This window comes from Plutella xylostella, chromosome 4 (assembly GCF_932276165.1).
Source record: "Plutella xylostella chromosome 4, ilPluXylo3.1, whole genome shotgun sequence".
Classification (NCBI taxonomy): Eukaryota; Metazoa; Arthropoda; class Insecta; order Lepidoptera; family Plutellidae; genus Plutella; species Plutella xylostella.
In genome coordinates this window covers 10699591-10727440 of record NC_063984.1, presented here as the reverse complement: position 1 = coordinate 10727440, position 27850 = coordinate 10699591, and the positions used below count along the sequence as shown (strand labels likewise).

Genomic DNA, 27850 nt, shown 5'->3' with positions numbered 1-27850 from the left:
CATGAAAAAATCTCGGAATCGCGAGCCCGACCGACTGCTTTTACCGCACGAAAGAAAACGAAACTCAAATAACTCAAAGTTTGACGCTATTGACGAGTAAAATTAGTTTCTCAGAATAAATCTAAATTTATTACTGACGATAGTAAATCCACGAAGTGTAATTACCGTTGAGGTGTTAATTAGATTACGAGAGGAGGAATTGGAATCGAAAGGACGATCTAATAAACCATCCATCCATCCCGTATCAGTGAATATCATCGTATCTTAACTTGTCATGTTCCCGTGCGTATGTTCAGTCATGAATTTATCTTTGTGATGAGCAAATTGATTCGTTTATGTGACAAAGCTGAAGCGGTGGCTCCCATTCGAGGCTATTATCCTATTCGTTGTTACGTTTGGTCGCGCGGGTCCGGGAACTAGGCGGCAGGCGCGCTCGGGTTAGTCGCCGCGGGGCTCCGGCACAGTAAATACGGAGTCGCTAATCCTCCTCCGCATCATTCAACGGAACAATTGCGGTGAGTGTCTGCGGGCGGCGGCGGCGGCGGCGGGGCGCGACCACGGCGGCCCATCGCTGACATTGAACACGCCGTGCGATCAGCTGCACGCCCTGTTCTTAAAATAGCTATAAAATGTCAAGACTCGTCCACTCGCGAACCATTGGCAACATATCAGCTGATTTTAACACTAATTATATCCAATCAGGTATTACATTCCTGTGTCACCGCTCATGGCAGCCTTATCTCTGTATCCTGGCGGTAATCTCAGTTTGATACAGACAGTCATTGATAAGACAAGTGTGGGCGCGAGATAAGACACACACTAGTTGTTGATACAGTGCCAGTGATCTTGTGAACTTTATATTTTGTTTTGCAGATTTGAAAATGGTGCAGCAAGATTTGACCTAGGTCACTCGCAGTGCCTGGTACTCGTGGAGAATGGCTGGCCGCAGCTCGCTGGTGTGAGCTCTGAAGCAGCTGAACTGTCTCAGTGGAAGTGAAGTGAAGTGTAGTCAGTAGGCGGTGTGTTGTGTGTGCGTGAGTGTTGAGCCGGGATGCCCTCCGTGATGTTGTCGGCGGTGCTTGAAGAGGAGCCCGACCTGTACGAGGCATTCCCCCCACATGTGGACCCCACCGGGATCACCATCCTCACTGACAGCCCCCCGGGTAAGACACATTTATAAACTCATATTCATTACTAAAAAACAAGTATATCTTATTTACATTTGTGTTTGATAAATCTTAAGAATGTTTTCATACTAGGTATGCATTATTATGATTCTTAGAACAAATATTGTGTTGTGTTTATGGATATTACTGATTATAAATTGCTGAGTAAGACTTATTTAGAACTCTAGTACATATGATCTATTACTTTAATTACCATACAAGTTACAAATATGTCCATTATACAATACAGTTTAGTATTTGTACAATCTGCAATAAGTATCTCAAATTGATTCACGATAAGATCTCATCATAGACGACTATGTGATACAGAAATGATTATGGTCTTGTTAGCATGTTCCCATGGTGATAGGATTAGCCAGTCAGATTAGTCAGTTGCTGACTGCCCAGGATTCCTAGACTTATACATATTACCTATAACATTGATATGAAGGAGGCTTCTTCCATGCACTTCATGGTTTTCATCTATTCTATTCTATTTGTATGGAGTGGTGGTAGCTCAGTGGTTTTCATCATAATCAGTTCATAATTTTAACAATATCTACCGTTTAAAAGATTTAACCATAGCAACAGTAACTCAATCAAATCATTCCTTTTTGAAAAATCAAGATTACAATTACTTGTAATATACAGGGTGTTGCAAAAAGGGTATACTAAGCCGAAACCTACATGTGCAGCATGGTCTGCATGGTATATCTAAGCCCGAAACTGAAATCAGAATTTGAAAATTGGCAAAAAATAAAATAATTTTCCATAGTAAAAAGTCACGTGACTAACAAAGTTTCTATGGAAAATGAATATTTTTTTTGCCAATTTTCAAATTCTGATTTCAGTTTCGGGCTTAGATATACCATGCTGCACATGTAGGTTTCGGCTTAGTATACCCTTTTTGCAACACCCTGTATACTATTGTGATATGTTATATAAAAAATTATTTCAAGTGTTTGCCATCTACAGTCTCAGACAAGGAAGTCACAACTAAAATGTCCCCTTTGCATGAGGTTGTTAATTTGTGAGACATGAAGTGGCTCAATTACGGAACAAATGGACTCAACTTCGAATGTGTCGACACACATAAGATTTTTTTTAAAACAGATAATTTAATTAGGCCTGCTTTTGAGCAATTCAGTATGTTTTTTAACATTAAATATTTGTTTTTTTAAAATCATAATGTAACTAATTAATAAAAACCATGTTTAATAACTTATTTTAATCTGAACTTATATTTTCCATATGAATTTATCTAAATCACTTTGGTCTTTTTTTAATAAAATATGCAAGAAAAATAATAACTTATTTACTTAGAAGATGTTTTAGTGTTGGCACAAAGTGCATATCATAATGAGATGAAAGTTTAAAGCCAGCTTCTTTTTATTAATTACTGTACTGTAATTATGAAAATCTTTTAATATCTTTGAAATAATAGATAGGGATTTATCAATATGACTAACCAGGAAACACCAGTGGGTTTTTGTACCCAATATAATGCACTTTCCTCATAAGTCACAATGCTTTAATTCTATATATAGGTAATATATTATTTGTATTCACAGTGCAGTGAGACTCCTTTGCCTAGCATAATTAATGTTTGGTCCACTATTTGGTAGAGTTTTCCAGGAAAAATACCGAGATACCATTTACCATAGACTAGAATATTATAACAGACCATTTACTACATACAGACACATATTAAACATATCAGATTTTATAAATGTTTGATGAAAATATTTAATGAAACAGTCCTTTTATGATACCAGTTGAGCAAAATTACTTTCTATCTGTAATTAGTACTCAAGTAATATTTAAACTTAACTTGACATGGTAAATCGGTACTTTCTTCAATTTCCATGAACTTAGTTTGCATATCGTACTTGGTAGTGGAATATGGAACCTTGTTGACCAAACATAGGCAATACAGTGGATTAAATTACTGGACAAACACAAATACTGACATCCAAGAATCTCTACTATTTTTCAGGTGTGTACCCTGCCTACAAAGTTTAGTTTATTTGTTTAGTTGTAGTATATGAAAAGAATAAAAGTTGCACATAGGTATTATATAAAAACTATATTTGTTATAACCTTATGTACCGCTACGGCGTGTTTTGAAACTATACAAGGCCAGAACGCAGAGATTGGGACTGCTCGCGTATATTTTCAAATTAAAATGGTGCCATGATTTACTTGAAAGTATACAAGGCCATTACGCACTAATCGCGTATATTTTCAAGTTGGGCCAAAATTATGGCTTGAAAATATACTGCAGCAGTTACCACTGCGTACTAATCGTGTATATTTTCAAGCGCCAAGCGGCAATGCGAGCACTTGAAACTATACGTGATTAGTTACCAGGTAGCCCTTTTGAATTGTTGCTCTCTCTTTCTTTCATGCGAAATAGTAATAAGTCTATTGCTTTCTAAACATTGCATCATCATTCCGCACTTGGCATTAATTTCGTAACGTGTTTTTTTTTTACACCGTAAGTTAAAAAGTAAATTGATATTAAACTGTAGAACTGTTGTTAATAGTAAAAATTATCTCATGAGAGGGTGTAGAACAATTCATAAAAGACAATTACGGTGAATTCAAAACTTGATGAAAAATATGTCTATAATAGGTCTATAGGGTAATATATCTACTACACTCACGAGCAATGAATAAGTCCAAGTAGCAAAAAGTGAACACCAAATGACCCAAATTTTTTTAAACCATTAAATTTAAAATTTGATCAAAATTTACTATTTTAGTTGGTTATAATAATATTTTGATGCGCTGTTAAATGCACTTTAATATTGCCGACGGCGTCATTAAGCTAGTAATTCATTTAAATAATAAGATATTAGTAGGTATGCTTACTTGCAAGTATGATTGCTATAAATATCAATTTATCAATCAAATTAGAGCTTGTTCATCTTCATTTATTATCATTTTATAGGTATGACAGGCAGAACAAGTCAATTGTAGTCATTTACATTTACCGAAATAGTTAAGTAAATTAGAATCAGCATGTAGGTATAAATTATATGCGACAAGTACGCCAATCAAGCAATATGCGTAATAGCAATGTATATTTTCAAGTACGATTCAGTAAATCCCAACTTGAAAGTATACGCGATTAGTACGCACAAATCGTGTATATTTTCAAGTAAAATATTTATTTTTTTCACTTGAAACTATACAGTGCTAGTACACTATGGGTGCGTTCTGGCCTTGTATAGTTTCAAAACACGCACCGCTACGTATTTAGTGTTAAACTTTATACCTAGCATCACTTTATAATAAAAGAAAGTACTGCCAAACAATTTTGCAAATGAAAATGCTTACGTAAGAGCCTGTGCAGAAATGCGTTTTCTGCCACTTTCTAAATGTAATTTGCCTCTTTATGCACTGCCGATGATGGGCTAGGTTTTACTGTTATGTAGGCATCAAGGGGACAAACCAACCGTAACACTTAACATACCGTCAAGACTGAGGCCTCACACACGAAAATTATTAGGCCAGAATTAGTATTAGAACATGGAGCAGTTTAGACATCTCAGTGCTGGTTTAAAACCGATTATGTATAATCCAAACTAGGTTATTGAAACATGCTTATCAGGTATCAAGATAAAATTTGATAAAACCCGCGGTAATCATCTTAGTGCAGGGTGTAGTGTAAAGCCCTTTGAGTCCTTAATACCTTTCACACACTTTCTTCGAGATATCAAATTCTAATTAAATTAATATTTAGGTGCAACGGGGCAGATGTGGTGTCAGCCGTGTGATAGGTGCAGGATCATTTAGATTTTAGGGGAAGAACCTAACGCTTCAACAGCCAAAGACCCTTGAGCCCTGGGTAGGAACCATCAATTAGGTTTCTAAAATGTTTCCAATTTATGCCATAGAGTAATAGAAAATAGAAAGCTGATCATCTAATGTACGAGATGTGAAATGAGTCAGGCTGGTTATTTATGTACCTACCTGTATGTACCTACTGCGTCTAGCTCACTCCAATTGTGCCGGTCATCCGGTTGGTCGGTGTACTGGTACGCAGTGAGGTCCGAGAGTAACAGCAGAGAGTGCTCTTGTATACTGGTACTGTCATCAGCATCACCCTGTAATCATCCACTGCTGGATAGCCTCTCCCAAGGAGCGCAACAACACTCTGTCCTCTGCCATACTCATCCAGCCACTATCTTCCACCGGTCTAAGGTCTTCGGCCAGCGGGCTGCAGGATAAGGATGTACTATGCATAATAACTCCAGCACAGATGGCTGATCCAATAAGATTATCCGCCATTTTCGAACTTCGCCCATAAGGAAATTTTGCATATAAACATACAATACATGCAGGGCTATGATACTGCATGTATTACGTGATATATAGCAATAACGCAAAATGTTATATCTTACTCATAATAATAATAACATGCAATTTGTAACGTCTCATGGTTTCCTTACGAACCGTGATTACAATATAATAAGACGATAAGATTCAGATGTACATGAATCTTGTACACACTTATTATACGTACAACCATACTCTTCTCAATAAAGTACATATTTTTTTTGTATGTGTTAACTTTACATGGGCTTCTGTTCTATCTGTATGTTGCTGCCCTATGTACGGCAGCAACATACCTAATGGTATCCCAGGATTCAGGATAATAACGCCTTCTCGCTTAAACCCACGACAAGACCACGTTTTTTATTAATAGCTAATTAGCCGTTAAACATATAAATATGTACATACAATACATATATATACATGTATTATGTAAAAAGTTAATAAATATAAATCATTATGATTAACTGTTGTTTACAAATACGGCTAGATAGGCATAACATGTGGTTATTTGTATTAGTATCCGTCTACAGTTTTTCCTACTATTGTTATTTATTGATGGGCTAATGGAGGAACTTTGAAAGTTAAAACTTTGGTTTCAAGTCGTAAAAGTTTTGTATCAGACATTACAGCGAAAGTTAGGTGTAGTTTAAACTTACCTACTGAGGGTGTTTTAAATATGGTGCGGATTTCATAACGCACGCGTGACAGTTGTTATTTTTATGTAACATATTATATGTATATATTGTAATGCGTAGGATACGGAATGAGTACATGCCAGGGTTGGGATTTGAACCCGAATCTCTGGCGAGAAGCGGGCGCTTACCCCACTGAGCTACATCACTCATTTACAACCATATACTACTTACTAATATTTGTTTGTTCTACGTTATATTAAATTGAACAAAATAGGATAATTGTTGTCTAATGCTGTACAGAGCGTGCAATCAGCGAGACGGTTCGGTCTCTACTGAGGTGTAGAGATAGCGGACAGCTTATCAACACGACTCATTGGTTAACCCTGGGGCAGGCGCTGAGTTTTTTACAACCACTATTGGAGTTGTTGTTTTGTTTTTTATATGGCTGCCGAGTTTTCACACTGTGAGAGCAGTGCAAAGTTGACGCGAATTTGTATAGGAAGAGTCGCCACTCGCACTGAACAATCGAAGCGCTCACCCTCCTATTAGGACCCCTGGCTGGGAATAGATAGATAGAGTACTCTTTATTTGTACACCAAGAAATAATTTCTTTAAGTTCATTTTCGATATTAATATAATAATAAATTACGTATGTGAGATAGCAAATGAACAGTCTTCACGGGTGATAGTAATTATCACCATAATATCGACTTCCTTTTATATGTAGGTACTTATTTTTAGATCGTTTTTTTCAGTTTTATTTTGTTCTAAACTAAATACTCTAATGAGGCCTGATTCTAATGTACCTACATTAGAATGTACAATTAACACGTATTTCAATGATCAATCACAAATGTAAGTACCAACAGTCTGGGTGTAGGCTTATTCGTGACCAGGAAATAAATTTGGGCAAGCCTTTTCCTTTTCGGTATCATTAACTTAGAATTTTAAACACACGTTCTCCCACTCTCATAACTTATTAATACTTAATCGTTTCCTTCAACTTGATTGAACCTCTGCAGTTCCTTTGTCCTCCGACAGCGTTGAACTTAAAGCAATAAGGTGTACTTTTGCCTGTTAAATATGGAATCGATATGCAATAAATTATTAAAACACGTGTCGTTGCACTGTGTTGACTTTCCCCAAGAGCTGTGGGTATCGATTTTAGTACTTTATTGACCTAGGGCAAGGAAAATGACGCTATACAGCCAAGCCCGTAACGGCATTCTTGTCTTAGCATTGTAAAATTATGTGCTCATATCTAGTCATGCACCAGCGTCGTAATCGAATAATCGATCGTTAGGTCTCGTGACTTGTGGTTAGGCTTCGAATTCGTAAACTATCTGTATCTGCGACATTAACTTAAATAACTTATAACAATATTTACGTCAACAATTCAATTGCGTAATAGGGTTGCAATGCAGCCGTCCATAATCAAATCATCAACAAAGCATATCTCCCATACCAATCTCACGATGGGAAAAAAATAGCTAAGGAAAATTGGGCAGCGGGTGTAGCACGCGGCGCGCGTCACGCGGGCAGATAAACAATCGAAGCCGTTCCGCGCCACTATCTCTATTTTCCGGAGGCTGGCGGCGGCGGCGGCGGCGGGCAGTGCCGCCCGCGCGCGCGCACGGAGAGCATGTGCCAGCGCCGCCGCCATGTACATTGAACCGGCCGCGTTGCGCGCGCCCAGCGCCGACTCGCTCGCCGCCCCCGCCCCCGCCTGGGCGCAGTGCTTACCCCACCCCCTGTTCGCAGGCAAGAAGGCGCCGCTCAAGACCTTCGACGAGGTGCAGCCGCTGCTGCAGCAGGCCCGCAAGCGCGAGCTCAAGCTGCTCATCCGCGACAACTCGTGGCCCATCAACAGCCCCGTGCGCGCCGCGCTGTGGCCCGCGCTGTGCCGCCAGCACCAGCACGGCAAGTCCATGCTCGACGGCTTCTACTGGGACATGGTCACGCAGGTCAGTACTCTATGCATTCCTAGTGATAACGCCGAGACGCCGGCGAGAATCTCCGTGACTAATATCGTCAATGTTTAGTTTACCTCGGCGTGTTGTTTCGCCCACTCATTCTTGGCAGATAAGATAGCGGCGTCCTAGCGAAGGTCGCAAGTTAGCAACGTTTCGTGAGAGTAGGCTGCGCCGCAGCTGTAGCGGATAATCCTTCGCCATTAGCATAGTCGTGACGTGCGAGTCACGTGGTCGCCTGTGTGCGGCGAGTCTCGTGCACAATCCGTCACTCGAGTGACAAAACTGGCTCTAAGTAGGACGCCGATGTTATCGGGCGTTGTTATCAAACCTGATTGGTGTTATCTGGAGGCGCAGGTAGCCGGCCCGGTGGCGGCGCGGGCGGCGCGGCGCGCGGGGCGCATCTTAATTAGCAGCTGGTGACGCTGACAATGCCCTGCTAATTGCCGGCCGCCAGTACTAAGTCATTAAAACGCTACCAGCCTCCGCGCCTCGGCCGAGTAACCAGTTCTATGGTGTTGCAATAACCACTCGATTAGAAAAGAAACGCGTCCGTAATCTTGTTTATGTTTGCCGAGTTGTTAGCTGATGGGAATGCTTAATTAATTATGTTTTATCGCTTCCATTAAAGTCTGGAAAAAATAATCACTAGGCGGGATATTTTCGTATTAAAGTCGTGTGACACGGTGAGACAAATCTGCCAAGTTATTGTGCAACAGTGACGACGCGACGCTTAGTCAAGTGTTTCCATGTTTATTATTTAACTTATTATGTTAATATCCTTTAGTTTTCTGCCGTAAATCGTCCATTGTCTTTGTAAACTAGCTATTAATCTATGTAGTACACGTAAAGCCACATTAAACTCTTACGCAGGCAGTATTTACCTTATTAGAACTTGAGATATAATCTCTTAAGTCAAACCGGTGTTATCTGGTTAAAGTAGAAGCTAGAAGCTGAAAAGTTCCCACTTCTACCCATTGGAGAAACTGCCGAAAATCCCTCTCAAGTGGTGCATGATCGTATTAGCACACGCTTGTTAGAAGTGCAGTAGCACAATATTATTAATACACGTCAGTGGGATATTGGCACGGCACCACCAGGTGACTCGCTCACCTTGCTTGCAGTGTCATGACGTGGACTGTACGCTCTTTCGCTTATTAATATTACTATGTTGTTGAGGTCTTGACTGCACTTTTGTTCTTACAAAGGTGGCTGTCAACTTGCTTGTGGTGCAAATACAAAGTTTCGTCCAGAACCGCTGACTTCTGAAATCTTTAAGCACGAATGTCCTAGGAAGAGTTCGTTCAGTTGATAAGCTGCTGGCATTTGTCATGTCTCCTTCAGAACCGAATCCGAATCCAATAAGATCAACAATAATCAACATCCCCAATCGTGGAGTGTCATCCAGTGATTCTGCTATTTGTTTATATAACATCAACCACTGCCAAAATACTCATGGTTTTCTGATAACCGAGTCAGGAATTCGATGTATTTTATTAAGGAAAATATCTCAAATGTGTCAACCACCTGAGGAAGCTGCCAAGATTCCCTCATTTCCGAAGCAAATATACAGGAATTCCGGTCCCTAAATATAACCGCTGCATACTTTCCGTTTTCCTCCCAACACAGGCATGCGATGATCAAATGCGACAGTGAATGTTGTTACTGAATACTCATCATAATAGAAATAAACAATTATATTCATATGTGGATACCTGACGAAGAAGCAGAGGTCCATATCACCTAACACTGCTAGGAACCCAAAGAGCACCATAAACTGCCCTAGAATTTCCTAATCCGACCACTATGCTAGAGATATCTATTGATAATCCTATTTATTTTTTATTTTTTTACCCTACAAGCACTACTTGGCAAAGGTCTCTTGTGAATGTGTCTTTTACCGCTCCCTGTGATAGGATTCCTCATCCTACCAAAGTTCAATGTCATGCAGCAAGACTAACAAGTGAATTCTTTACTGTATCGCGAAATATTATGCAATACTGTCATAACCGGGTTCCTAATAGGGAACCATGGTGATTAATAGATAATATTCGTCATTCAATGCTGCAATCCGCATATTTTTTGCATTTTATGTTTGGATTCAAAGTCCGATCTAAAGATTTGGACTTTGGTCCGACAGAATGAGGCAAGATTAGCGCAAGTTTTGAAGTCCAAATTAAGAGCCATAGCTCACGGCGCGGCGGTATCGGTTGTTACTCTTTTATATAATTGTAGCAAAGGCCTAGAGCTGAGTATTTTGGAGCTCCTCTTGGGAGTATTTTACCTTAGAACCATACAAGTTACGTCAGTTTTTACAAGGGACGAAGGATTGTTAATTGCTAATGTTCGGTGGTGGCAACCCCACAGCGTTGAAATATTCATGGCTGATGATGATGTTCAGCTTTGACTTTAGTAACGTCAACACATAATGCTTTCAATTTATTTTTTAAAGTTTTGTATAAGTAGTCATTATAATCCAAAAAATTACTTCTGTATCTGTAACGACTCGATCTTTTGCTGGTTAATTGATAATCATTAAGTGCTTTGCTAAATATGTTTGTGTTTTTGTGCCTGTTGCTGATGATAGGTCTGAAGATAAATTTAAACCGAACATAAAGCGGGTTGAGGGACTGGAGTTAGGTAAATAGGTATTCGATAGGAATACTCTACATTCATACTCTTGCCGCATGACATATTTTGTTATCCAGTATACACTACGTTCTTATTAATTTAATTAAATCCATATCAAATTAAGTAGCAAGCATAAAATTATAAGCATACCATCATAATATTCTTCATTTATAATATTAAATTTAATTCTTGACATTTTAGCGATAAAATTTCATACAGTCTAAACTTTAGGCCCTCAAGGGTCTCAGTCATGTGCCTATCCCCTATAATTATCCACTACTTCACATAGGTTTCACCCAACCCAAGAAAGTTTTCAAATTATAGTATTTATTTTATGTGTTTCTATTCCTATCGAAACGTAACATTAGCCGCTCCTCCCGCTTAGTCTTGTGTTAATCGGCTAATCTTAAGTTTATCTCCACACCTAACATTAGCCGTAACATATACGTATACTTACAGTTTTTCACTTACGTTTTTTATGGCAATGTTTTCGTTTTCTTATCTGAGAGTGTGTCCTAAAACGGCTATTTTTATCTGGCTGTGTTTGCTTCACTTTTAGTGCAGGATGGATTGCTTATCAGGCGAAATTGTTGTTGTGAAAGTATTAATTGTAACGGCTAGACTATATTCATATATAGCGTTGATGATGGGGTTAATTTAACTGGAAATCATTCAGTTTATGTACATCATGTTTATGTATTTTCTAAAAGGGTGTGGCAGAACCCTTGAGTTAAATATTGAAGTTGGGTTTGAACCAGATTTTTAGTCTTACCTACTTTGTATTGTTCTTGGTTTGTGAAAGTATTAAGTCAAAGTCAAATATTTTTATGCATCGTAAAAATATAAAATTTTCTGATGAACGTAAATTTTTACAAACAACTGAAAGTATTACCCACTTTATAAAGAAAAATAAATGCTAAGACGTATCTAGCTAGACTAAATGCAAAAATATTTAATGAAATATTCTCACCAATCTAATTAAACTCGTCACGACGACGTCAGTCTGTCTCCGCACTGTGCGACCTCTGGCGGCCATCTTTTAATCTTATTAAAGACAAATCCGATTATTGCGGGTCCTAGCAACCACTAGCCGAGGCGAAGGGAGATCGGAATTAATTGAAATATAAATGAAATTCCCTCGCAAGTCTTGGGGGATTAGCTGGTGATCCAATTCATATTGTGTGTTAGTTGCGGTCTTAGGCGCTCCGCTCACTGCTAGAGTCGAAGCGACGTTGCGGTAGCGTCGCGACGGCTCTTGAAATTATCCATAATAAATGACGCGTTTTCCGCCTCGACTTATTCAGTGAGCGTTGATCTGGGCTGGTTTAAAGCAAACATAGGAAAAGCGCGCTTCTTCGCCGTCGCCGCCGCCGCGACGCCGCCTCGACTCTCGTGCAGTACTCCGCTTTAGAATATGAATTGCATGTTTTCCTCCGACACTCGTCGCTTTCAAATAATATTCTAGTCTATGGCTGACAGCCAATCAAACTCCAATGTAGAGGTAGTACATAAACCACGTATTGGTAGTTACATTAGGTGCTACGTAACTTAACCAATGGGCAGAAGGCATTTTCATTGAATAACAGCGCACAGCGACACATATTATAATAGAAATACAACCTTCTCCGGTTTAAAAATTAGACTGCACAGTAATAACTACATGTATTACCATTACAAGAAACGGAAAGCCACCGAAAGAAAAGCCTTGTTTAAATTATCATGTTATCTTTCCAACCTTGAACTAATTTTTGTTATTCTGTAGAGCTCATTTACTGAAATCCGCAGTTTTGTTGTCACTCTGCTAAACAGTTAACATTCTAGTTATACAGGCAGGCAGTTCTGGTTTACAAACTATTTCAGGCACAATTTAGGTACTTGACTGGGTGAAATATAATGTCTGAGTAATTTTAGAAATTAAGCACCTACAAAAATTTACATGTAACAATGGTAACATGAATATTTTGTATCTATATCAGATCTTTAAAGTTCAACCTTTCGCAGAAGAAAAAGTTCTCCAGCATTTAATTTATTTCGCTATCTTTTGTCTCGCTTATTCCCGACGGAGTGAATAGGAAGGAGCTTTGAATGTTAATTACGACTAATGAGTTTTCTTTGTAATCTGTTTCTGTGTAGGACGTAGCAGAAAATTGCCTCCTGAATTCATTCTGCAGAGGAAATTGCTTACTCAGAGAAAACTCGGATCAAAAGCTTTAAAAGGTCACCTTGTAAGGTCCCGTTCCAAGCACTTTCAAATGAGTTGTAAAGTTGATAATGCTTTGTTGTAGTTGTACACCACTTGGCTATGTGTATTTGCCAAAATTTCGTGTATGGTCAGTATATTCGCCAAACTTATTGCCGTATTTGTCTTTTAAATGCATATTTGGCAAATAAAAAATAAAATAAAAAGAAAATTTATTTGAGCAGTAAAATAGTAACATTACAATTCGTGTCACTGTTACCCGTACTAGGTCATCCCTGTATTACAGGCAACAGTGCCCTCCATAAGATAGCAGAGTTTGTGAGTTTACTAGTACAATTTGGTTGGCTTAATATAAATATAGCCAATGGAAGTTTAACCAAATACGCAAATACGAATATGCAAGTGGGGTAGCAGTAGCAGCATAATACTTGCTTCTTATCGTGTCTTTGACAAACACAAGAGCTACCCTAGGTTTTGCAACCGTGCTTAAAGGTAATGCTGATAGTTTTAGCTTTATTATCTTGTGTAACAAATAAGTGTCGTCGATGGTCATGGTGGCGCATGGGCCGGTCGTGTTTATGTCAATCGATCCATTAACGATTCTCAGTTCTTTTGGCTTACTCCAGGCCAACCAGAATGCTATCAAAGTTGCTACTTTTTGGTCTGGACAAATATAAAAATTCGCACGTTCACTGACACGAAAGAAAAAGAAGTTCTTTTGGCTGGCTTTCCTTTCCTACTCCATGTGTTCACCGAAAAGTGAACATAATATTCGTACAGGATGATAAACATAAATAATTAATGCTGTATTTTATTGGTTATCAAATAGAAGCATCATATTATTATGATTCATGGCTAATTGCAAATAATATACATGAGCTATAGTTAGGAAATGAAATGTTTGATAGATAGGTAACTTAGTCCACCAAGCAAGCAGAAAATGAGCAATAATTAATGTATAAGCGAATTATTTCCCCTATTTGGCAGTATTTGGGCTTCCTTGGTTAGGCTGTTTTTATGGTTTGATTCGATAGTTATGTGTGTTACTTAAGTGGGATTAGGTGGATGGAGTGTTATTTTATTGTGATTTTTGGCTTAGATAAGAGTACAAGCTTTTTCACAGATATTATACCTACCTCAAAATTTTTATAAACCATCAAAATATTTTTGGAGTAAATATATCCATATTGTGATAATTTTAAACAGACATTAATAAGTTTTTATAACCCCATTTAATATCTGAAGCACATATTTACGATAGAAACACACCACACTTAATAGCATTATTGAATGATCAAGGTTAAGAGTCTCGTAATAGATAAATAGTGCAAACATACAGTATTGCAAACATGTTTTTGTAAGCTTAGCTACTCGAATTGACTTAATGACTAATACTTTCTAATACATTACTTAAAGCCTCGAGAGGTAAATAACATCTTCTTTATTTATGCATTTTCATCTAAGTATGTATCTTTTTAATCTGGATCCACGACGAATAAGTTAATAGAAAAGCTAACCGACTCAGCAAAATAAAGTGGCAGTCGTCATATAAAACTTGATGAAATGGGTAGCTACCTGATTGTAAAACCCAATCAGTTAAGTAATTTAATGTGCTCTGAATCTGTGAAAAAGGTTAAATAATTATTGTGTTTAATATGAAATACTCGAAGAAGACTAAGTATGAAACATATTAGAAATTGCCGTATAAGTGAAAAATCTACTTTAAGTCCATTTATTAACAAAAGCTCTTCTACCCTGTCCAATGTCCATCCTCCGGTAGTCGCCACACCAGTCCATCTTATGCATTACAAGTATTAGGACCGAATCGAAAGCCATCCAGCACCACGAAACAATCATAAGGGGGCAATAAATTCATCGACATTATATAAAGGTGGTGCGCTGTGGCCGCACGCCAAAATCGAAAATAGAACAACACGATTCCCGCGCAATGCCTCTCCCGCGCTCTGCAAGTCTGCAAGTAACGGTCACGTTTAGGAATTTCAAAATAACGTTCCATTCCATTAGTTCACATCCATAGTGTACGATGGTGCGCAGCAAATGCAGCTGAAAGATTTCAGAACGATTTCTATGGAATGAGTATTGTTGGTTGTGGTGCTTCTTCGGGCAGACCTATACAGCTGTAGATGATTATTTATTGACGATGATGATGGTATGATAATGTAGTGCAGTGCCTACATATTGTCAAATGACACAATGCACAAATGTACCGAAAGCATTGCTTTAGGTTTGAACCGATAAATGAAAGAATGTAGAGGTCACATACTCCTCAGGGGGTAGACAGTAACACTTCAATCCACTTACTGACCGAAGGACTGTACTGTGTACTGGACCATTGACTGTCGCAGTACCAGTTCATTTGATCAAACAAAATAAAAGCTTTTGTCCATAAACGGAACGAGAGAAACTTGTAAGAGAATAAAGGAATTATAATATTTTACACGGTGAAATATTTATGTTGGCATTTTAACGCGGAAACCCTTTTAACCGGCCTCTTTCGATGAAACTTTTTGAGAAGGAAAGAAATAAGTAATCGATTTTAAAAAAAAGTTGCGGTAATCTTAAGGCACCTAATTTGGTTTCTGCTTGAGTTGGCAAGTCCTTGGTCGAGTGGGCTGGCTCGTCAGCTGATCTCGGTACTTGGGCGAGCGACTTGTACAAGATGTGACTAACGCTGGGCACTCTAATTGTATAGAGCACAGGAAGTACATATAGCATAAAAAGTACGCTCACTGCTTCCTGTAAAGCTGTGTTGTGCTATTATGTAAAGAAGAATGGCGAAACCTGACCCGCTTTGCGTAAGTTAGCAGCCACTAACCAAACCTATTTTAAGTAATTGATAAAAATGTCTACTATCAGGGAAAAATATTTAAAAAAATCTAAACCATGGGGTTCTTGAGATATTAGGGTTCAAAAGTAAATTAATTAATATTTTTTTTTTCGTTAAATATGTTTTTGATGAATAGTACACGCACAAACAAGTTTTATAATCTAAATCATGAGATTCCCAATACATAGTGCATCACAAAATGTATTACATGATTTTATTTCTGCAAATAATATCAAGATTATTTTTGCACATTTCACACTCGGAAACCTATTTTTATAAAGAGATCAATTTCAAAAATTATTTCATTCTATTCAAGTTCCCGTTATCCCGAAGTAACATAGAATACTTTTTATCCAGGAATTCCCACGGGAACACTTTTAAAAACTATTTTTAGCTCAAGGGTAACATCTAGTATAGTAGAAAGACTTGATCTTTCGGCACTTATATCTTCGTTCTCCCATGCCTCATAATAATAAAATTAATACCAGTATATACTGTAGTCACGGACTACACATCAGTGTATGTTTCATCAATGGCCGCTCTGGGTCATGGCGCTATAGAGAAATTGCCATTCTCCTTTACACGTGATTTTTTCTTTTGTTTTTTGTCGGTTAAATGTCCTTTCTTTAATTAAACACATGAATGAAACAAAAGTCGCAGTAGATGGATGAAAGATTTTTTGAGTTGAGTGGTAGTTATTGTATGTATTTAATGTGTTTTTCTCAACATGTTATATTTTTACTTTAATTGTCTCCGCACTCTTGCACATTAACAACATGGCATATTGTGATACAGGTGCGAAAAGTAATTTGTATCAAATTAACGTTAGATAGATAAAAATTTGTTCAAAGAGCGATCATGCTGTTCGCATATCATAATAATATTATTAAAAGTAATAAAAAACCATATCAAATGTGTCATACGACCTTGACCTAAGATTTAGCAGTTAATAAATCAACACATTATGTCATAAGCAGTTAAATATATTCTAAGCTAATGTTAAAATGACACAATTTCACTACAGCCCTCCTACATAGTATTTAAAACTGGTCATGCAAATACTAAACTTACAGTTCATAATACAAAAGTTGATTTTCCAATGTCACGGGATCACATTGTCTCACATGCACTGCATTTGATATTACACCCTATATCTAACGGTCCAGATTCCAAAATAGCTTGATATCAACGCAAGACCTCTTCTGATCATATCACAGACTTGCCAGCACACGCGATTCAGCGGTTAGTGTGGACTTAATTCCAGGGTAGTAAGGAACAAAATGGCTTGCAGTGTTGGTACAGTAGGCGTTATAAGTCCTTGCACAAGTCAGATAATTGACTTTACGCAATTGAAACCAATAAAAGGAGTTGTGCTCTCATGCCGTCATGACTCCGGCTGTACTGTGTGATATGTCACCATCACCTATATCATTAATCATCATGATCATACATATATGTATTATATACCTATGTGGTATAATTCTGGGTATGTGGCCATGCCTACGTGACATAAACAGCATGGCGATCTATAAATAAAATGGTTAGTTAAATTAATAGGTATAGGTATTCGATAATGTAAGAAATACTTAGTGTCACTAAGAATTTACTTTATTATTTATATTCTTGTCTGATATTTTTTCATGTTACTTACTTGGCAATACTTTGATGTATGCATAAATGTAAGGATATTAGTAGAATTATTATAGAAGCATTTCTAGAAAGAGTGCTATTTCTATTTTTTATTATTGGTTTGGTAGTTGCAGACTTGCAGTATACTATACCTGTAAATCACAGGCTGTAATGTTACGATATTATTTTTAATAAATAAAATTAAAACTCATAATTATGTGTCTAACCAAACTAGTTCGTGACAATTAGTTTATCAATTATTGTATTAATTAACTTTTAATCGTATTCCCTTAATGGTTAGGTGCACTGAAGCCACATATTTGTAAATGCTCCTTGACCATTTGTAGGCGTTTTAATTAAATTTGTTGTGTCTATAAAAATCAATAAAATGTTGCAGCCATTACAAGACAAGCCAATTAGTTTTACGGTGGCCAGTTAGATCGCTAAGTCAAGGATTACGAAAGAAAATACTATTACACTCACGGGCAATGAAAAGGTTCCACTGAGAAAAACACAAAATTACTTCTAAACCGGAAAGGCTAGCTTAATGACGCCTTCTGCAACATTGAAGTACATTTAACCGAGCATCATGATATTACCAACTAAACGCGGTAATATATTTTTAAATTAAATGTTTGAAAAATTTTGGCTTGTTTAGTGTCTGCATTTTGTGAGTGGAACTTTTTCACTGCCCGTGAGTGAATTAGTCACAATCACGAGCAATGAAAATCTTCCAGTGATGATAGTGACGGTTAACACTGAACTAAGCTCTGGTGACACACCCATTGCCCCTCAATGTCACAGACTCCGTTTACATAACAGCCTTATCTGGTTGTTTTTTTTAAACTGCTAAAAAAATATGCTAAAATAGGTAGATAGTGCAAAATGTAAAAGTTGCTGGATGGGATGCACCAAAAAAGCATCCCAGAATGAGTTTATGTATTGTAAATTATATAATACATACGTCCTGCGCACCCTGGGCTAAAAACGACTAACGCTTTTCTTACTCGCTAATACTTTCACCACGGTGATAAATCCTAAACCTCTAGTGTTTGTCACCAATAGGCTTAATATAAGAGAAGTAAAAGTGGCTCGCAATGTCAGGATAATCCCTGAAACATGGACGTATGCGTAAAGAAACGAAACAACTAAAGAAATACGGAATAGCTCACGTTAGAAACAAATACGTGGACTACGAAATAATCGATAAGGTCGTTGAACTCGTTGACTCCACTGTTATTACTTAATTCATAACCCAATGTCGCATGAGTCTATGACCTCTCGGTCCTCGACCTTTGACATGGCATTGTGTATTTTATCTATTACAAAATCGAGCTTTTATTCCACTTGTCTTGTAAGAGGAATCTCAAAATAAGCTTTCGCGAGTTTTTTTCCTCAACTGCAAAATGCTGTTCTATTTTCGAACGTGATTGAACTATTTATTCCTCGTGGCGAGCATTATTGCTTACTGTTATTCAGGTCGCTCGCCACTGGCCGAAAAGAAATATTCAATTAGCGAGAGTACGGTTTACAAATAAAAAGAAGAGACTGATTGCTCTTTTGTTTGTCGGTTGCCAAATTTATTTCATGATTGTGGTGTCATAGTTTTACCGAGTATGACTTAATTTTAAAAATGAAGTTTTCTGTCGTTATCGAAAATGTCATTTGAATTTGAATTTGTAATATAAATTTTTCATAAGTATAACTATCGTTTACTTAGGCCACCTCGGGTCTCAACTTATGAACTCGCTTACCACAGCGATCATTCTGCATTTGACACTCAAATTTTACATTACCAAAGGAATCCTGAAATGTTCACAAGTAGGTACATTTGTCGTTAAAAGTGTTAATTTGTGCGCTTGTTCGTCACGCAGCTAAGTACGTACTCAAGGTGCAGATTTAGTTCGGAAATCCAACAACCGTGGGTTGCGTAACCGTTGTTTCTTCATATTAGGTCGACGTTCTATTTTTGAAGTTATCGCGGTCGCCATTGCCAATATTTTTAATGTCCAACTATGCGGAAAAGTTGGAGAATAATAATTATTTATGTAACGATTATAGATTCTGCAGACATAGAGTCTCTTCGCGTCTTCAGTAAAAAACAGGGAAATTTTAGTGATAGATAGAGTCACCTTTTCTGCGGTTGTCATCATAATTATTCCATACCCTCACATACCATCACCAGCCAAAAGGCTTCAACCGCTGAACATCAGGCTTCTCCCAAATGCTACATGTGGGATAAAAACTATATTGTCACTCTTTGAAATTATATTTCATTAAGTTAAATACACAATATTTAACTTATATGAAATCTGGATATGTTGAATCATGTTTCAACTCTGGTACTGTTAAACTACGGTAGTTAGCTTTTAGTGATTGAAGGAGAATTGTGTTTTATTTTGGTTAACCTTCGTACTGCACTACACTATACTGCAATGTTTACAACGCAATGGCTATTATTGTTTGTTTACACTACACTGGAACAGATCTGCTATGCCAACAATATGCTATGTCAATTTTTGAAGTCGATATAAAAATATATGATTGAAATTAAAATTATTGTAAGGAAACAATACAAGCATTGTTTTATCTTTAAATACCTACCTCGTGTGACAATTTAGTGAGGCGCGAGATACCGCGGCGACCCGCCTCGACCCAACATCTTGTCATAGGCGATCCAGATTCGTTCATATCGAGTCATTTGAAAGTCAGATAGCCTCTAATATATGACCAGGGCAGAGTTTATCGCAGAGTTATAGTTCAGGGGTTTATTCTTGCACCTGAATCGTTCCTCGTCCGATATTGGTTACGAATGCAATCGTTGAATTTGTTTGAATAATTGTTGGACCATACTTATACAATAAATTGAATAAATTAAATAAACTTCACCTGTTGAACCAATATGAGTGTAAAAATGTTATGTTAAAATACCTACAAAAACTTAATTATGAGGATACTGAACATTTGTTAATGATTGCTACCTAACTTTTTTTTTTTTTATTATTATTATTATTATATTATGAGAACATAGTATACATAAATGTAAATTTTAAAACTGTCTATTACTAAATACAAATATTTTGTCCCTTGGGTACTAATTCCCAAGCCATTAAACTTCTAGCCACCATTAATTTTTAGATTGATCTAGCTAGCTTTATTTGATGTAAAGTTTGTATGATTCTTTCATTTAATTTATTTATTTTTAAGTTATAATTAATTTTATTTTTAAGTTAATTAATTTTATTTTAAATTAATTTTAATCATATTGAGTACCTACTTGAATTTGCACAGCTTTATTATTATATTCTATTGGAGGAGCGCTGATGCCTGATGTACAGGTCTCTGGCCTAGTTCAGGCACAGATGTAATTTGTAATTAGATAAGCTTTTTTGAAATAAAAATTATTTATTATTTATTATTATATCGGTTCTCGTTTGCATTGCCTTCGAGAATAGACCCCTCGCTTTGTTTACTCGTTAGTCGGACAATATAGGGAAACTATTTCTAGCAGCATTGTTGTCAGATATATTGAATTATGTTTCGCTCGTGAGGGGGCAATGGAATTTGCCTCGCGTCTACATTGTTGGGACACTTTCCCTTTTCTGTTAGCGGCGAACGTAGGTATAAATAATTAACGTTATTAAATTGCTCCATTAGTAAGGCTTTTAGGGCGTGCCACCCCACGTGCCGGTGGAGGTTAATAAATATCATTTATCCAGCTACAGGTACATACTACGTAACTTTTACTACCTATAGGTACATAATCACACCGTGTAGTTCTTAGATTGGGTCAATATCAGTACATTTCCTCTTGATCATGCCTAAATGCTCATATCACGCCTAATCCTAACTAACTAATATTATAAATGCGAAAGTAACTGTGTCTGTCTGTCTGTCTGTCTGTCTGTTACTCTTTCACGCGAAAACTACTGAACGGATTTGAATGAAATTTGGTACACATACGGTCTAGACCCTGGGAAAGAATATAAGCTACTTTTTATCCCGGAATTCCCACGGGAAAACTTTTTAAGGCGAAGCGAAGCTCGCGGGCAACAGCTAGTTCCGTATAAATTTAGGTACAGGTAACCTAAATTTATACGAATCATGTGGGTTTTAAAAAGGTTGACCACGACAAAAGACCTTTTTTCCACGTCAATAGGTAAAAGCTTTTGATACTTGCTCGAAAGAATTCGCATTCCATAAGTGTTTAAAAAAGAACAAAGCATTTGTTGACTTCATTAGCTACTTGTTATATTATTATTTATGTAATATAAAATAAAAAAAAACATGTTTACTTCCACTACTTCGATTAATTACTTCATATTACGAACAAAAGGATATTAAATTTTTATAACGTATTAATGGTTATAGGTAATAAATAACTTCAGCGAAGTTAAATAAACATGATGAGACCATTAGAATAAAAAATAAAAACGTGTATACTGAGCATCAGCAGGCATTGATTACAAATGACATGATGATGAACCGATTTTGGTGAAACATGACACAACCGAATAAAGATATGGTATTTTTTGACGTTTGCGTGTAGGTATTTGTAATCTGTACGTCTCTCTGTATATAACGAAGGAAAATATTTCTTAACCATGCCACATCAAAATCGGTTCTAGCTGAATCTAAAAGCTCTAAAAGGACGACCGAATGGCGTAGTGGTTAGTGACCCTGACTACTGAGCCGATGGTCCCGGGTTCGATTCCTGGCTGGGGCAGATATTTGTTTAAACACATATATTTGTTCTCAGGTCTTGGATGTGCCCGTAAAATGGCAATAGGCCCGCCACCTATTACATTGGGACTAACATAACACTCTGGCGAAAAGTGGGTGCAGCAATGCACCTCTGCCTACCCCGCAAGGGAGTACATTAGTACAAGGCGTGAGTGCGTGTTTTTTTTCTGAATCTAAAAGCTTTGCGCTCATTAGTCAGCGTTGTCGCGGGTTGAACTACGGTTAGTTTAATAAATTAGTCACCGGGTACACACATTTTTATTGGCATGCCAATACGGATGTATAATGTTGTACTGTTGGCAAGCCTACCCGAATTAGAGGCAGATTGTCATACATCATCGCTTCACACACCAATTTAATGCTAGCACCGATGTTGAGTATACTTTCAGGTTCAGGGTCCTCTCAAATGACTTTGTTTCTGAGCTAAGAAAATTTGTTTGTAACTGAGAAAACTGAGACCGCCATTGGATGAAGAAACCTGAAGTTCTTTAGCAGAGAATGAGCATTGGATGAATGTTGTTAGCTGACAATATTTTTACAATACTTTCTACAATTGGTCAATTGGTGCTTGACAGACAGGTTCCGATGGTCTGACAGACCTATGACAGCAGTGGATTGTACGATTGCTGGTTGACTATCTGCAGTCAGGTTACAATTGTACGAAGGTAACCAAATCCCTAGCGGTTAGTGGCATATCATTATCTGATTGCCTTGTTCAGCCTGAATTTCTCTGTTAGGTATAATTAATTATAATTCAGATTAAACCACAAGCTAATTAATTTAATTAAACGAGATTCGCGGCGCACATTAAACCACTTGACTGGTCGCGAGTTCGTCAGTAATATCACGGTCGTTTTAATTTGTAAAAATGTACAAACCGTTGTTAAAGTCTGTTTTTTAATCTCAGATACTAAATTGACAGATTCTGGACGGTTCATCAACAGTCGATTGTCCCGCGATTAAGTGACGACTGTTGATGAAACGTCCACATTTGGATGAAACTAAAATAAATGTAGCCAAAAATGCACACCTACAATATTTTTATAACGGAATGCCCACGGTATATTTGTTTCACTTTGATATAGTCCTTGATCTCTTAAGCTGGCTGTACCTACTTGTACTCTGCGTGCCAAGTTCGCCCCTTTGTAAAGGGTTTAATCTGTGATACGGATCAAGTTCCCTTTGATGGGATTTCATTGTGTGTTTATTGAAACAGTTTCCTTTGAAGGACACTATTGTCCTGATTAAATGGTTTCATAAGTACCGCTTTGGCTGAAATGGAATGAAGATTTTCATTAAGTACAAGTACCTATTTATTTTATTACGAGGCGAAAATACGTTGCTCCGAAATGGCTGACCCGATTTTCGACTTTTTTATGTCATAAAAACTCATAACATCACATAAATAATGCTACTCCTAGTGTTCTAAGCCATGTTTCATGAAAATCGGTACAGCCGTTTAAAGATTATCGGCTGAATAACATGAAATCATCGCATCGTATTACATGGAAAAATTCCCCAAATAAATTCATCAATCCGCTTTGGTTTTTATTTTCGATTGTTATCCAGCTATAAATTAAAAAGCTTCATAAGTGAATTAATTCTAGCTACCGGCATCGTCGATAAGGAGTGCCTAGTTGAAATTATCAGAGATAAAATCGAATCAAGTCGATAGCGCCGAAAACAGCAGAGATTGATGCAATCAGTGCAAACACTTGATATTAATAACGTTGCAGTTTGAAAACCACTTCGGATTCTCGTACTCTATCTCTCGCAGGGGGGTCACTATATCTTACGAAAAACGAACAACGACAGTTCTCACGCAATCGGTGTGTTTAATGCAATGTGATAGAGTTGTGATTAGCGCGCTCTGATATCGATTGCATGACAACTCTTTGTAAGTGTGCAGTAACTTTGGACTTACAGGTTCTTAATTAATTATTCCCCATGAAAGTTTCATGACCTTTTCCCTACATCACTTAGCAAAGTGATTGCCCTGTAAATTCTAAGCAAACATGGTTTGTTAAAAACACTTAAGTGGAAAAAATGTTTACTGACACTTAAAAACTTGTACGTCAGTAACATAAGAGATTACATAATATTGAAAAGCGTTCGTTTTTATCAAAGACACTTTAACTAATCTAGTTACGTGCTTGTTATCAGGGAGAACGCAAATAAAATAGATACTTTAACTTGCCTACTACATTATTATTTATTGATTTTATTCACAGTATTGCACAAATGTAATAATATCCGAACTATAATAAATTAGTAAGAAAAATAATATTGTGATAAACTGAAAAGCCTGAATGCAGATAAAAAGCGTGGAAATCTCGTGAAATTAAATGTAACTAAATGAAGAATGCAAGTAATGCAACGCATGTAATTTAGAGTACCAAACGACACGCTTCGTGGCTTGCTAGGCTACGAGTGGCGGTGTGAGCCACGGTTTGTCATAATCATGTTAAACAAAGAGGTTTTCATTAAAAAACAACGATTATCATCTAGCCTGACATTATGCTGTATTGTTGTAGAGACCGCTCGCTTTGCCATAAAATTAATAATAAGTATATTTTTTATGTGCCACGCCTCTAAACAACAGTTTAGCTACAGGTTTCTCAAACTCGTGGTACCAGGGACGCAGAAACGGGTTGTGTTATGTAACCACAACCCGGTTTAGTTCAAGCCGTCTCTACAACCTGCCAGCGGCCTTGACTCTGCGAAGGACGCCTGCGCTATGCACGCGACCACAGAAGTGGGCGTGGCGCGTCGGGAGCATTTTCAAATTTAGAACGTTTTGCTCGACTTCCAAATTTAAATTGGAGATTCTTTGTGGCCAGCTGTTAATGTTGCTGTCAGTTTATTAAAACAAATTCGACCGTTTGACCATGCTAGGTTTATTTCATTATTTAGTTTTGTGCTGTAAAATTTGTAGTTTGGAAATGTTTTAGAGTAACCGCAATCTGTTGCTGCACTGTTGAATAAGCGTCGTGTTATTTGTCAGGGTGCCAAGTTTGGACGCTTACTCCATTCATCAGCTATTAGGTTTATTCGAGTTTCTGATCCGTGTGGAGAATGTTGATATAGGTACATACATAAGTAGTTATGTATAATGGATGGCAAAACTGAAGTTTTACTTACTTTATATTAATAATTATTAAAGTATGTATATGTAGACGCAAAACAAAACAAGTAAGATACACTGCTGAACCATTAGGTTTGTAAGTATAACTAATTTAGGCACACACCTAATCATTTAACACGATTTTATATTTAAAAAAAAATGTTACCAAAATAAGTACAATCCTTGTGTGTCGTGGAAAAATTTTGTGTAAAAAAACAAGCAACGAGGAGACATCGGCTCATTTCGTTTCATTGCGTACAGAGCACGTTCACTATAGGTTGTCCTCCTGAAAACCGTGGGGAATATCAATATTCCTCACATAGAATCTTTGTGTCAAAATGTTGAATTGGGCGTGTTTTGCGCCGACTCACAAACCTTTTACAAACCCTTTGTTAGCTCTACAAATACGGCAGCTAGTTTTAATTTTTTCATTAACCTCGAAAAAGTGACAAATGAGCCCAAAACTTTTGATCAGTTTAATCGATTTTGATCAATCATAGGAACTATTTAGTATATGAAAAATATTGAAAGTTCCTAGAAAGTTCATAATCCGATTCATACCATTGGTTCCATGCCAATCGACAATTACCAAATAAAAATTTAGCTCGCTAAAATATCCTTAGCATCACGACAAGGCACAGTGGTCGGACTGGACACCGAATGTTTATCATTTGGTCCGCGTACCTTGGCATGTGTTCCATGAATAATAAATGGCTCGCCTGTTTGTGACTCGCACTCGCACCGATGCGAAATGTGCAAATTACGTCGACAAAGACAACGGGGCTTAGATTAACAATATGCGAACAAGATGGAGTGTCACATATACAGAAACAAAGCAAAAAACTGTCCGCATTTTGTTTACTGTCAAACCATTTTAAGTTCATGACAACCATTGTACCAATGAAGTCGTAAATCTTCTAACCGAACTATTCAAAATAAGAGCTCAGTGGTATGTTATTTTCCGAGACGTTTCTTTTGCACTGACACTCCATCTAGTTCGTATTAAATATCGTTGTGCTCAAATGGCGTTGTCGACAAGACAACGAGGCTACGGGCCCATTCTAATGCAATGAACTGAGCTGACGATGAGACGGTTATAAGGTCGTGTGTGGTAATAGTTTTGCAGTTTTCGGGAAAAATAAATATTGAAACTGAATGTGATAACATCAGTCACTCTGTCTGTCCGTCTGACTTAGTTTAACTATTATGTATGAGTAAGTACTTACAAACATGATTATGAAAATTTGGTTTACTTCCGTGCGGAAAATTTGCAAAGATAGAATAGTTTTGGCTCTTATCGTGTCTGTAACCAAACAGAGGATCTTTTCTAGACTTTTCGTTTGGTGACTGATTAGAAAATAAGACCCACTTGGATATTTATAAATCGATAAAGTGTCTCCGGCCATAACTGGCCATAAGAAAACCTTTATAGCGCACATCAAATGTAATTGTGCTGTAACTCGCGTCGGCCGTTAATAGAACTCGTAACTTTTTATGTCGCTCGATACATACATGCGTCTAGTTACTAGTATACCATAATACCTAATACCTAGATCACTTTATTTTCGGGTTACCAAGCTGGAATGTTTTGGGTTTTATGACAGTCTGGATTAGTAACAGTGACAAAATTTCAAGTTGCATATTATGTGTGGTCGTTTCGCCATAAAAAGTTTTACCGTGGATACCAGGGTAACAAGTACGAGTAGCATATAATTTTGTTAATTCAGGGTGTCAATTTTGTACATACCAAATTTTAACTTCAGTTTTTTTCCCGGGAAAGAGTAACAAACATCCATACTTACAAACTTACGCGTTTATAATTTTTTGTAGGAATCTACTGCTTGATGTTAGGTATTAACTTTAACCTTCTTATTGTGAGTGAAGAATTTTCTGTGAGTGATATTAATATTCTAAACAGATTTTATATTTAGGGAACTTTTAATATAAGAATGTAATAAGTTTACTGTTTAATTAAAGAAGCAATGTCTGAAGTCGAATATTTTCAAGAATACTCAGCGTTTCAGCGGGGTTGTTCGCGTTTACGATAATATCAGCTGTATTCATAAAACATGTCAGATACTGAAATATTTTGTTGATGAAAATTAGTAGTTTATCAATGTTATCGTTGTATTGTTATCTAAATCAGAGATAACATTTCTTTAAACTTATCTTTGGAATTTCTTTTGTAAAAATGTTTTCAATGTGAATTAATTGCTCTACATTTCGGTTTTTTGTCGTATCTGCCGTTTTTTACAAACTACAAATCTGAAGGAGTTCTTATAATTATATAATTATTATGGATTTATCACCACAAGTTGGCCGGTCCACAGGCGGTCTAGCACGACCTCTACGTAACAACGCACTACTAAAGCCACAGTAACCCCCCTGGCCTTGCCCGTAAAGTGGATAATCACGAGCCAAGAATCGCACACGGGAGGATCGTACATTGACTTAAATGTGTTTACTAAATCAATTCTAGCCTGAGCATGGATAGCTATAGATTATACCCAAATATTATATGAAGGGCGATATGCTATTTGCGGCCGGATATTCAGAGATG

At 37.1% G+C, this 27850-nt stretch overlaps 1 protein-coding gene across 8 annotated transcripts in view; it reads left to right on the top strand.

Annotated features, from left to right (window-relative positions):
• Window positions 1–27850, top strand: part of LOC105389728 (GTPase-activating protein skywalker) — a 52952-nt gene continuing 25102 nt past the window's right edge. For 3 of the 8 annotated variants that reach the window (XM_038121386.2, XM_038121387.2, XM_038121383.2), the window contains exons 1-3: window positions 2–515; window positions 874–1163; window positions 7907–8109. In XM_038121386.2, the coding sequence (XP_037977314.1) occupies window positions 1052–1163; window positions 7907–8109 (315 nt within the window). In that variant the 5' untranslated portion in view covers window positions 2–515; window positions 874–1051. Of the gene's footprint in view, window positions 516–684; window positions 703–873; window positions 1164–7906; window positions 8110–27850 lie in introns of those variants that run through there. The other 5 variants (XM_038121389.2, XM_038121390.2, XM_038121388.2 and 2 more) reach the window with 3 other exon arrangements.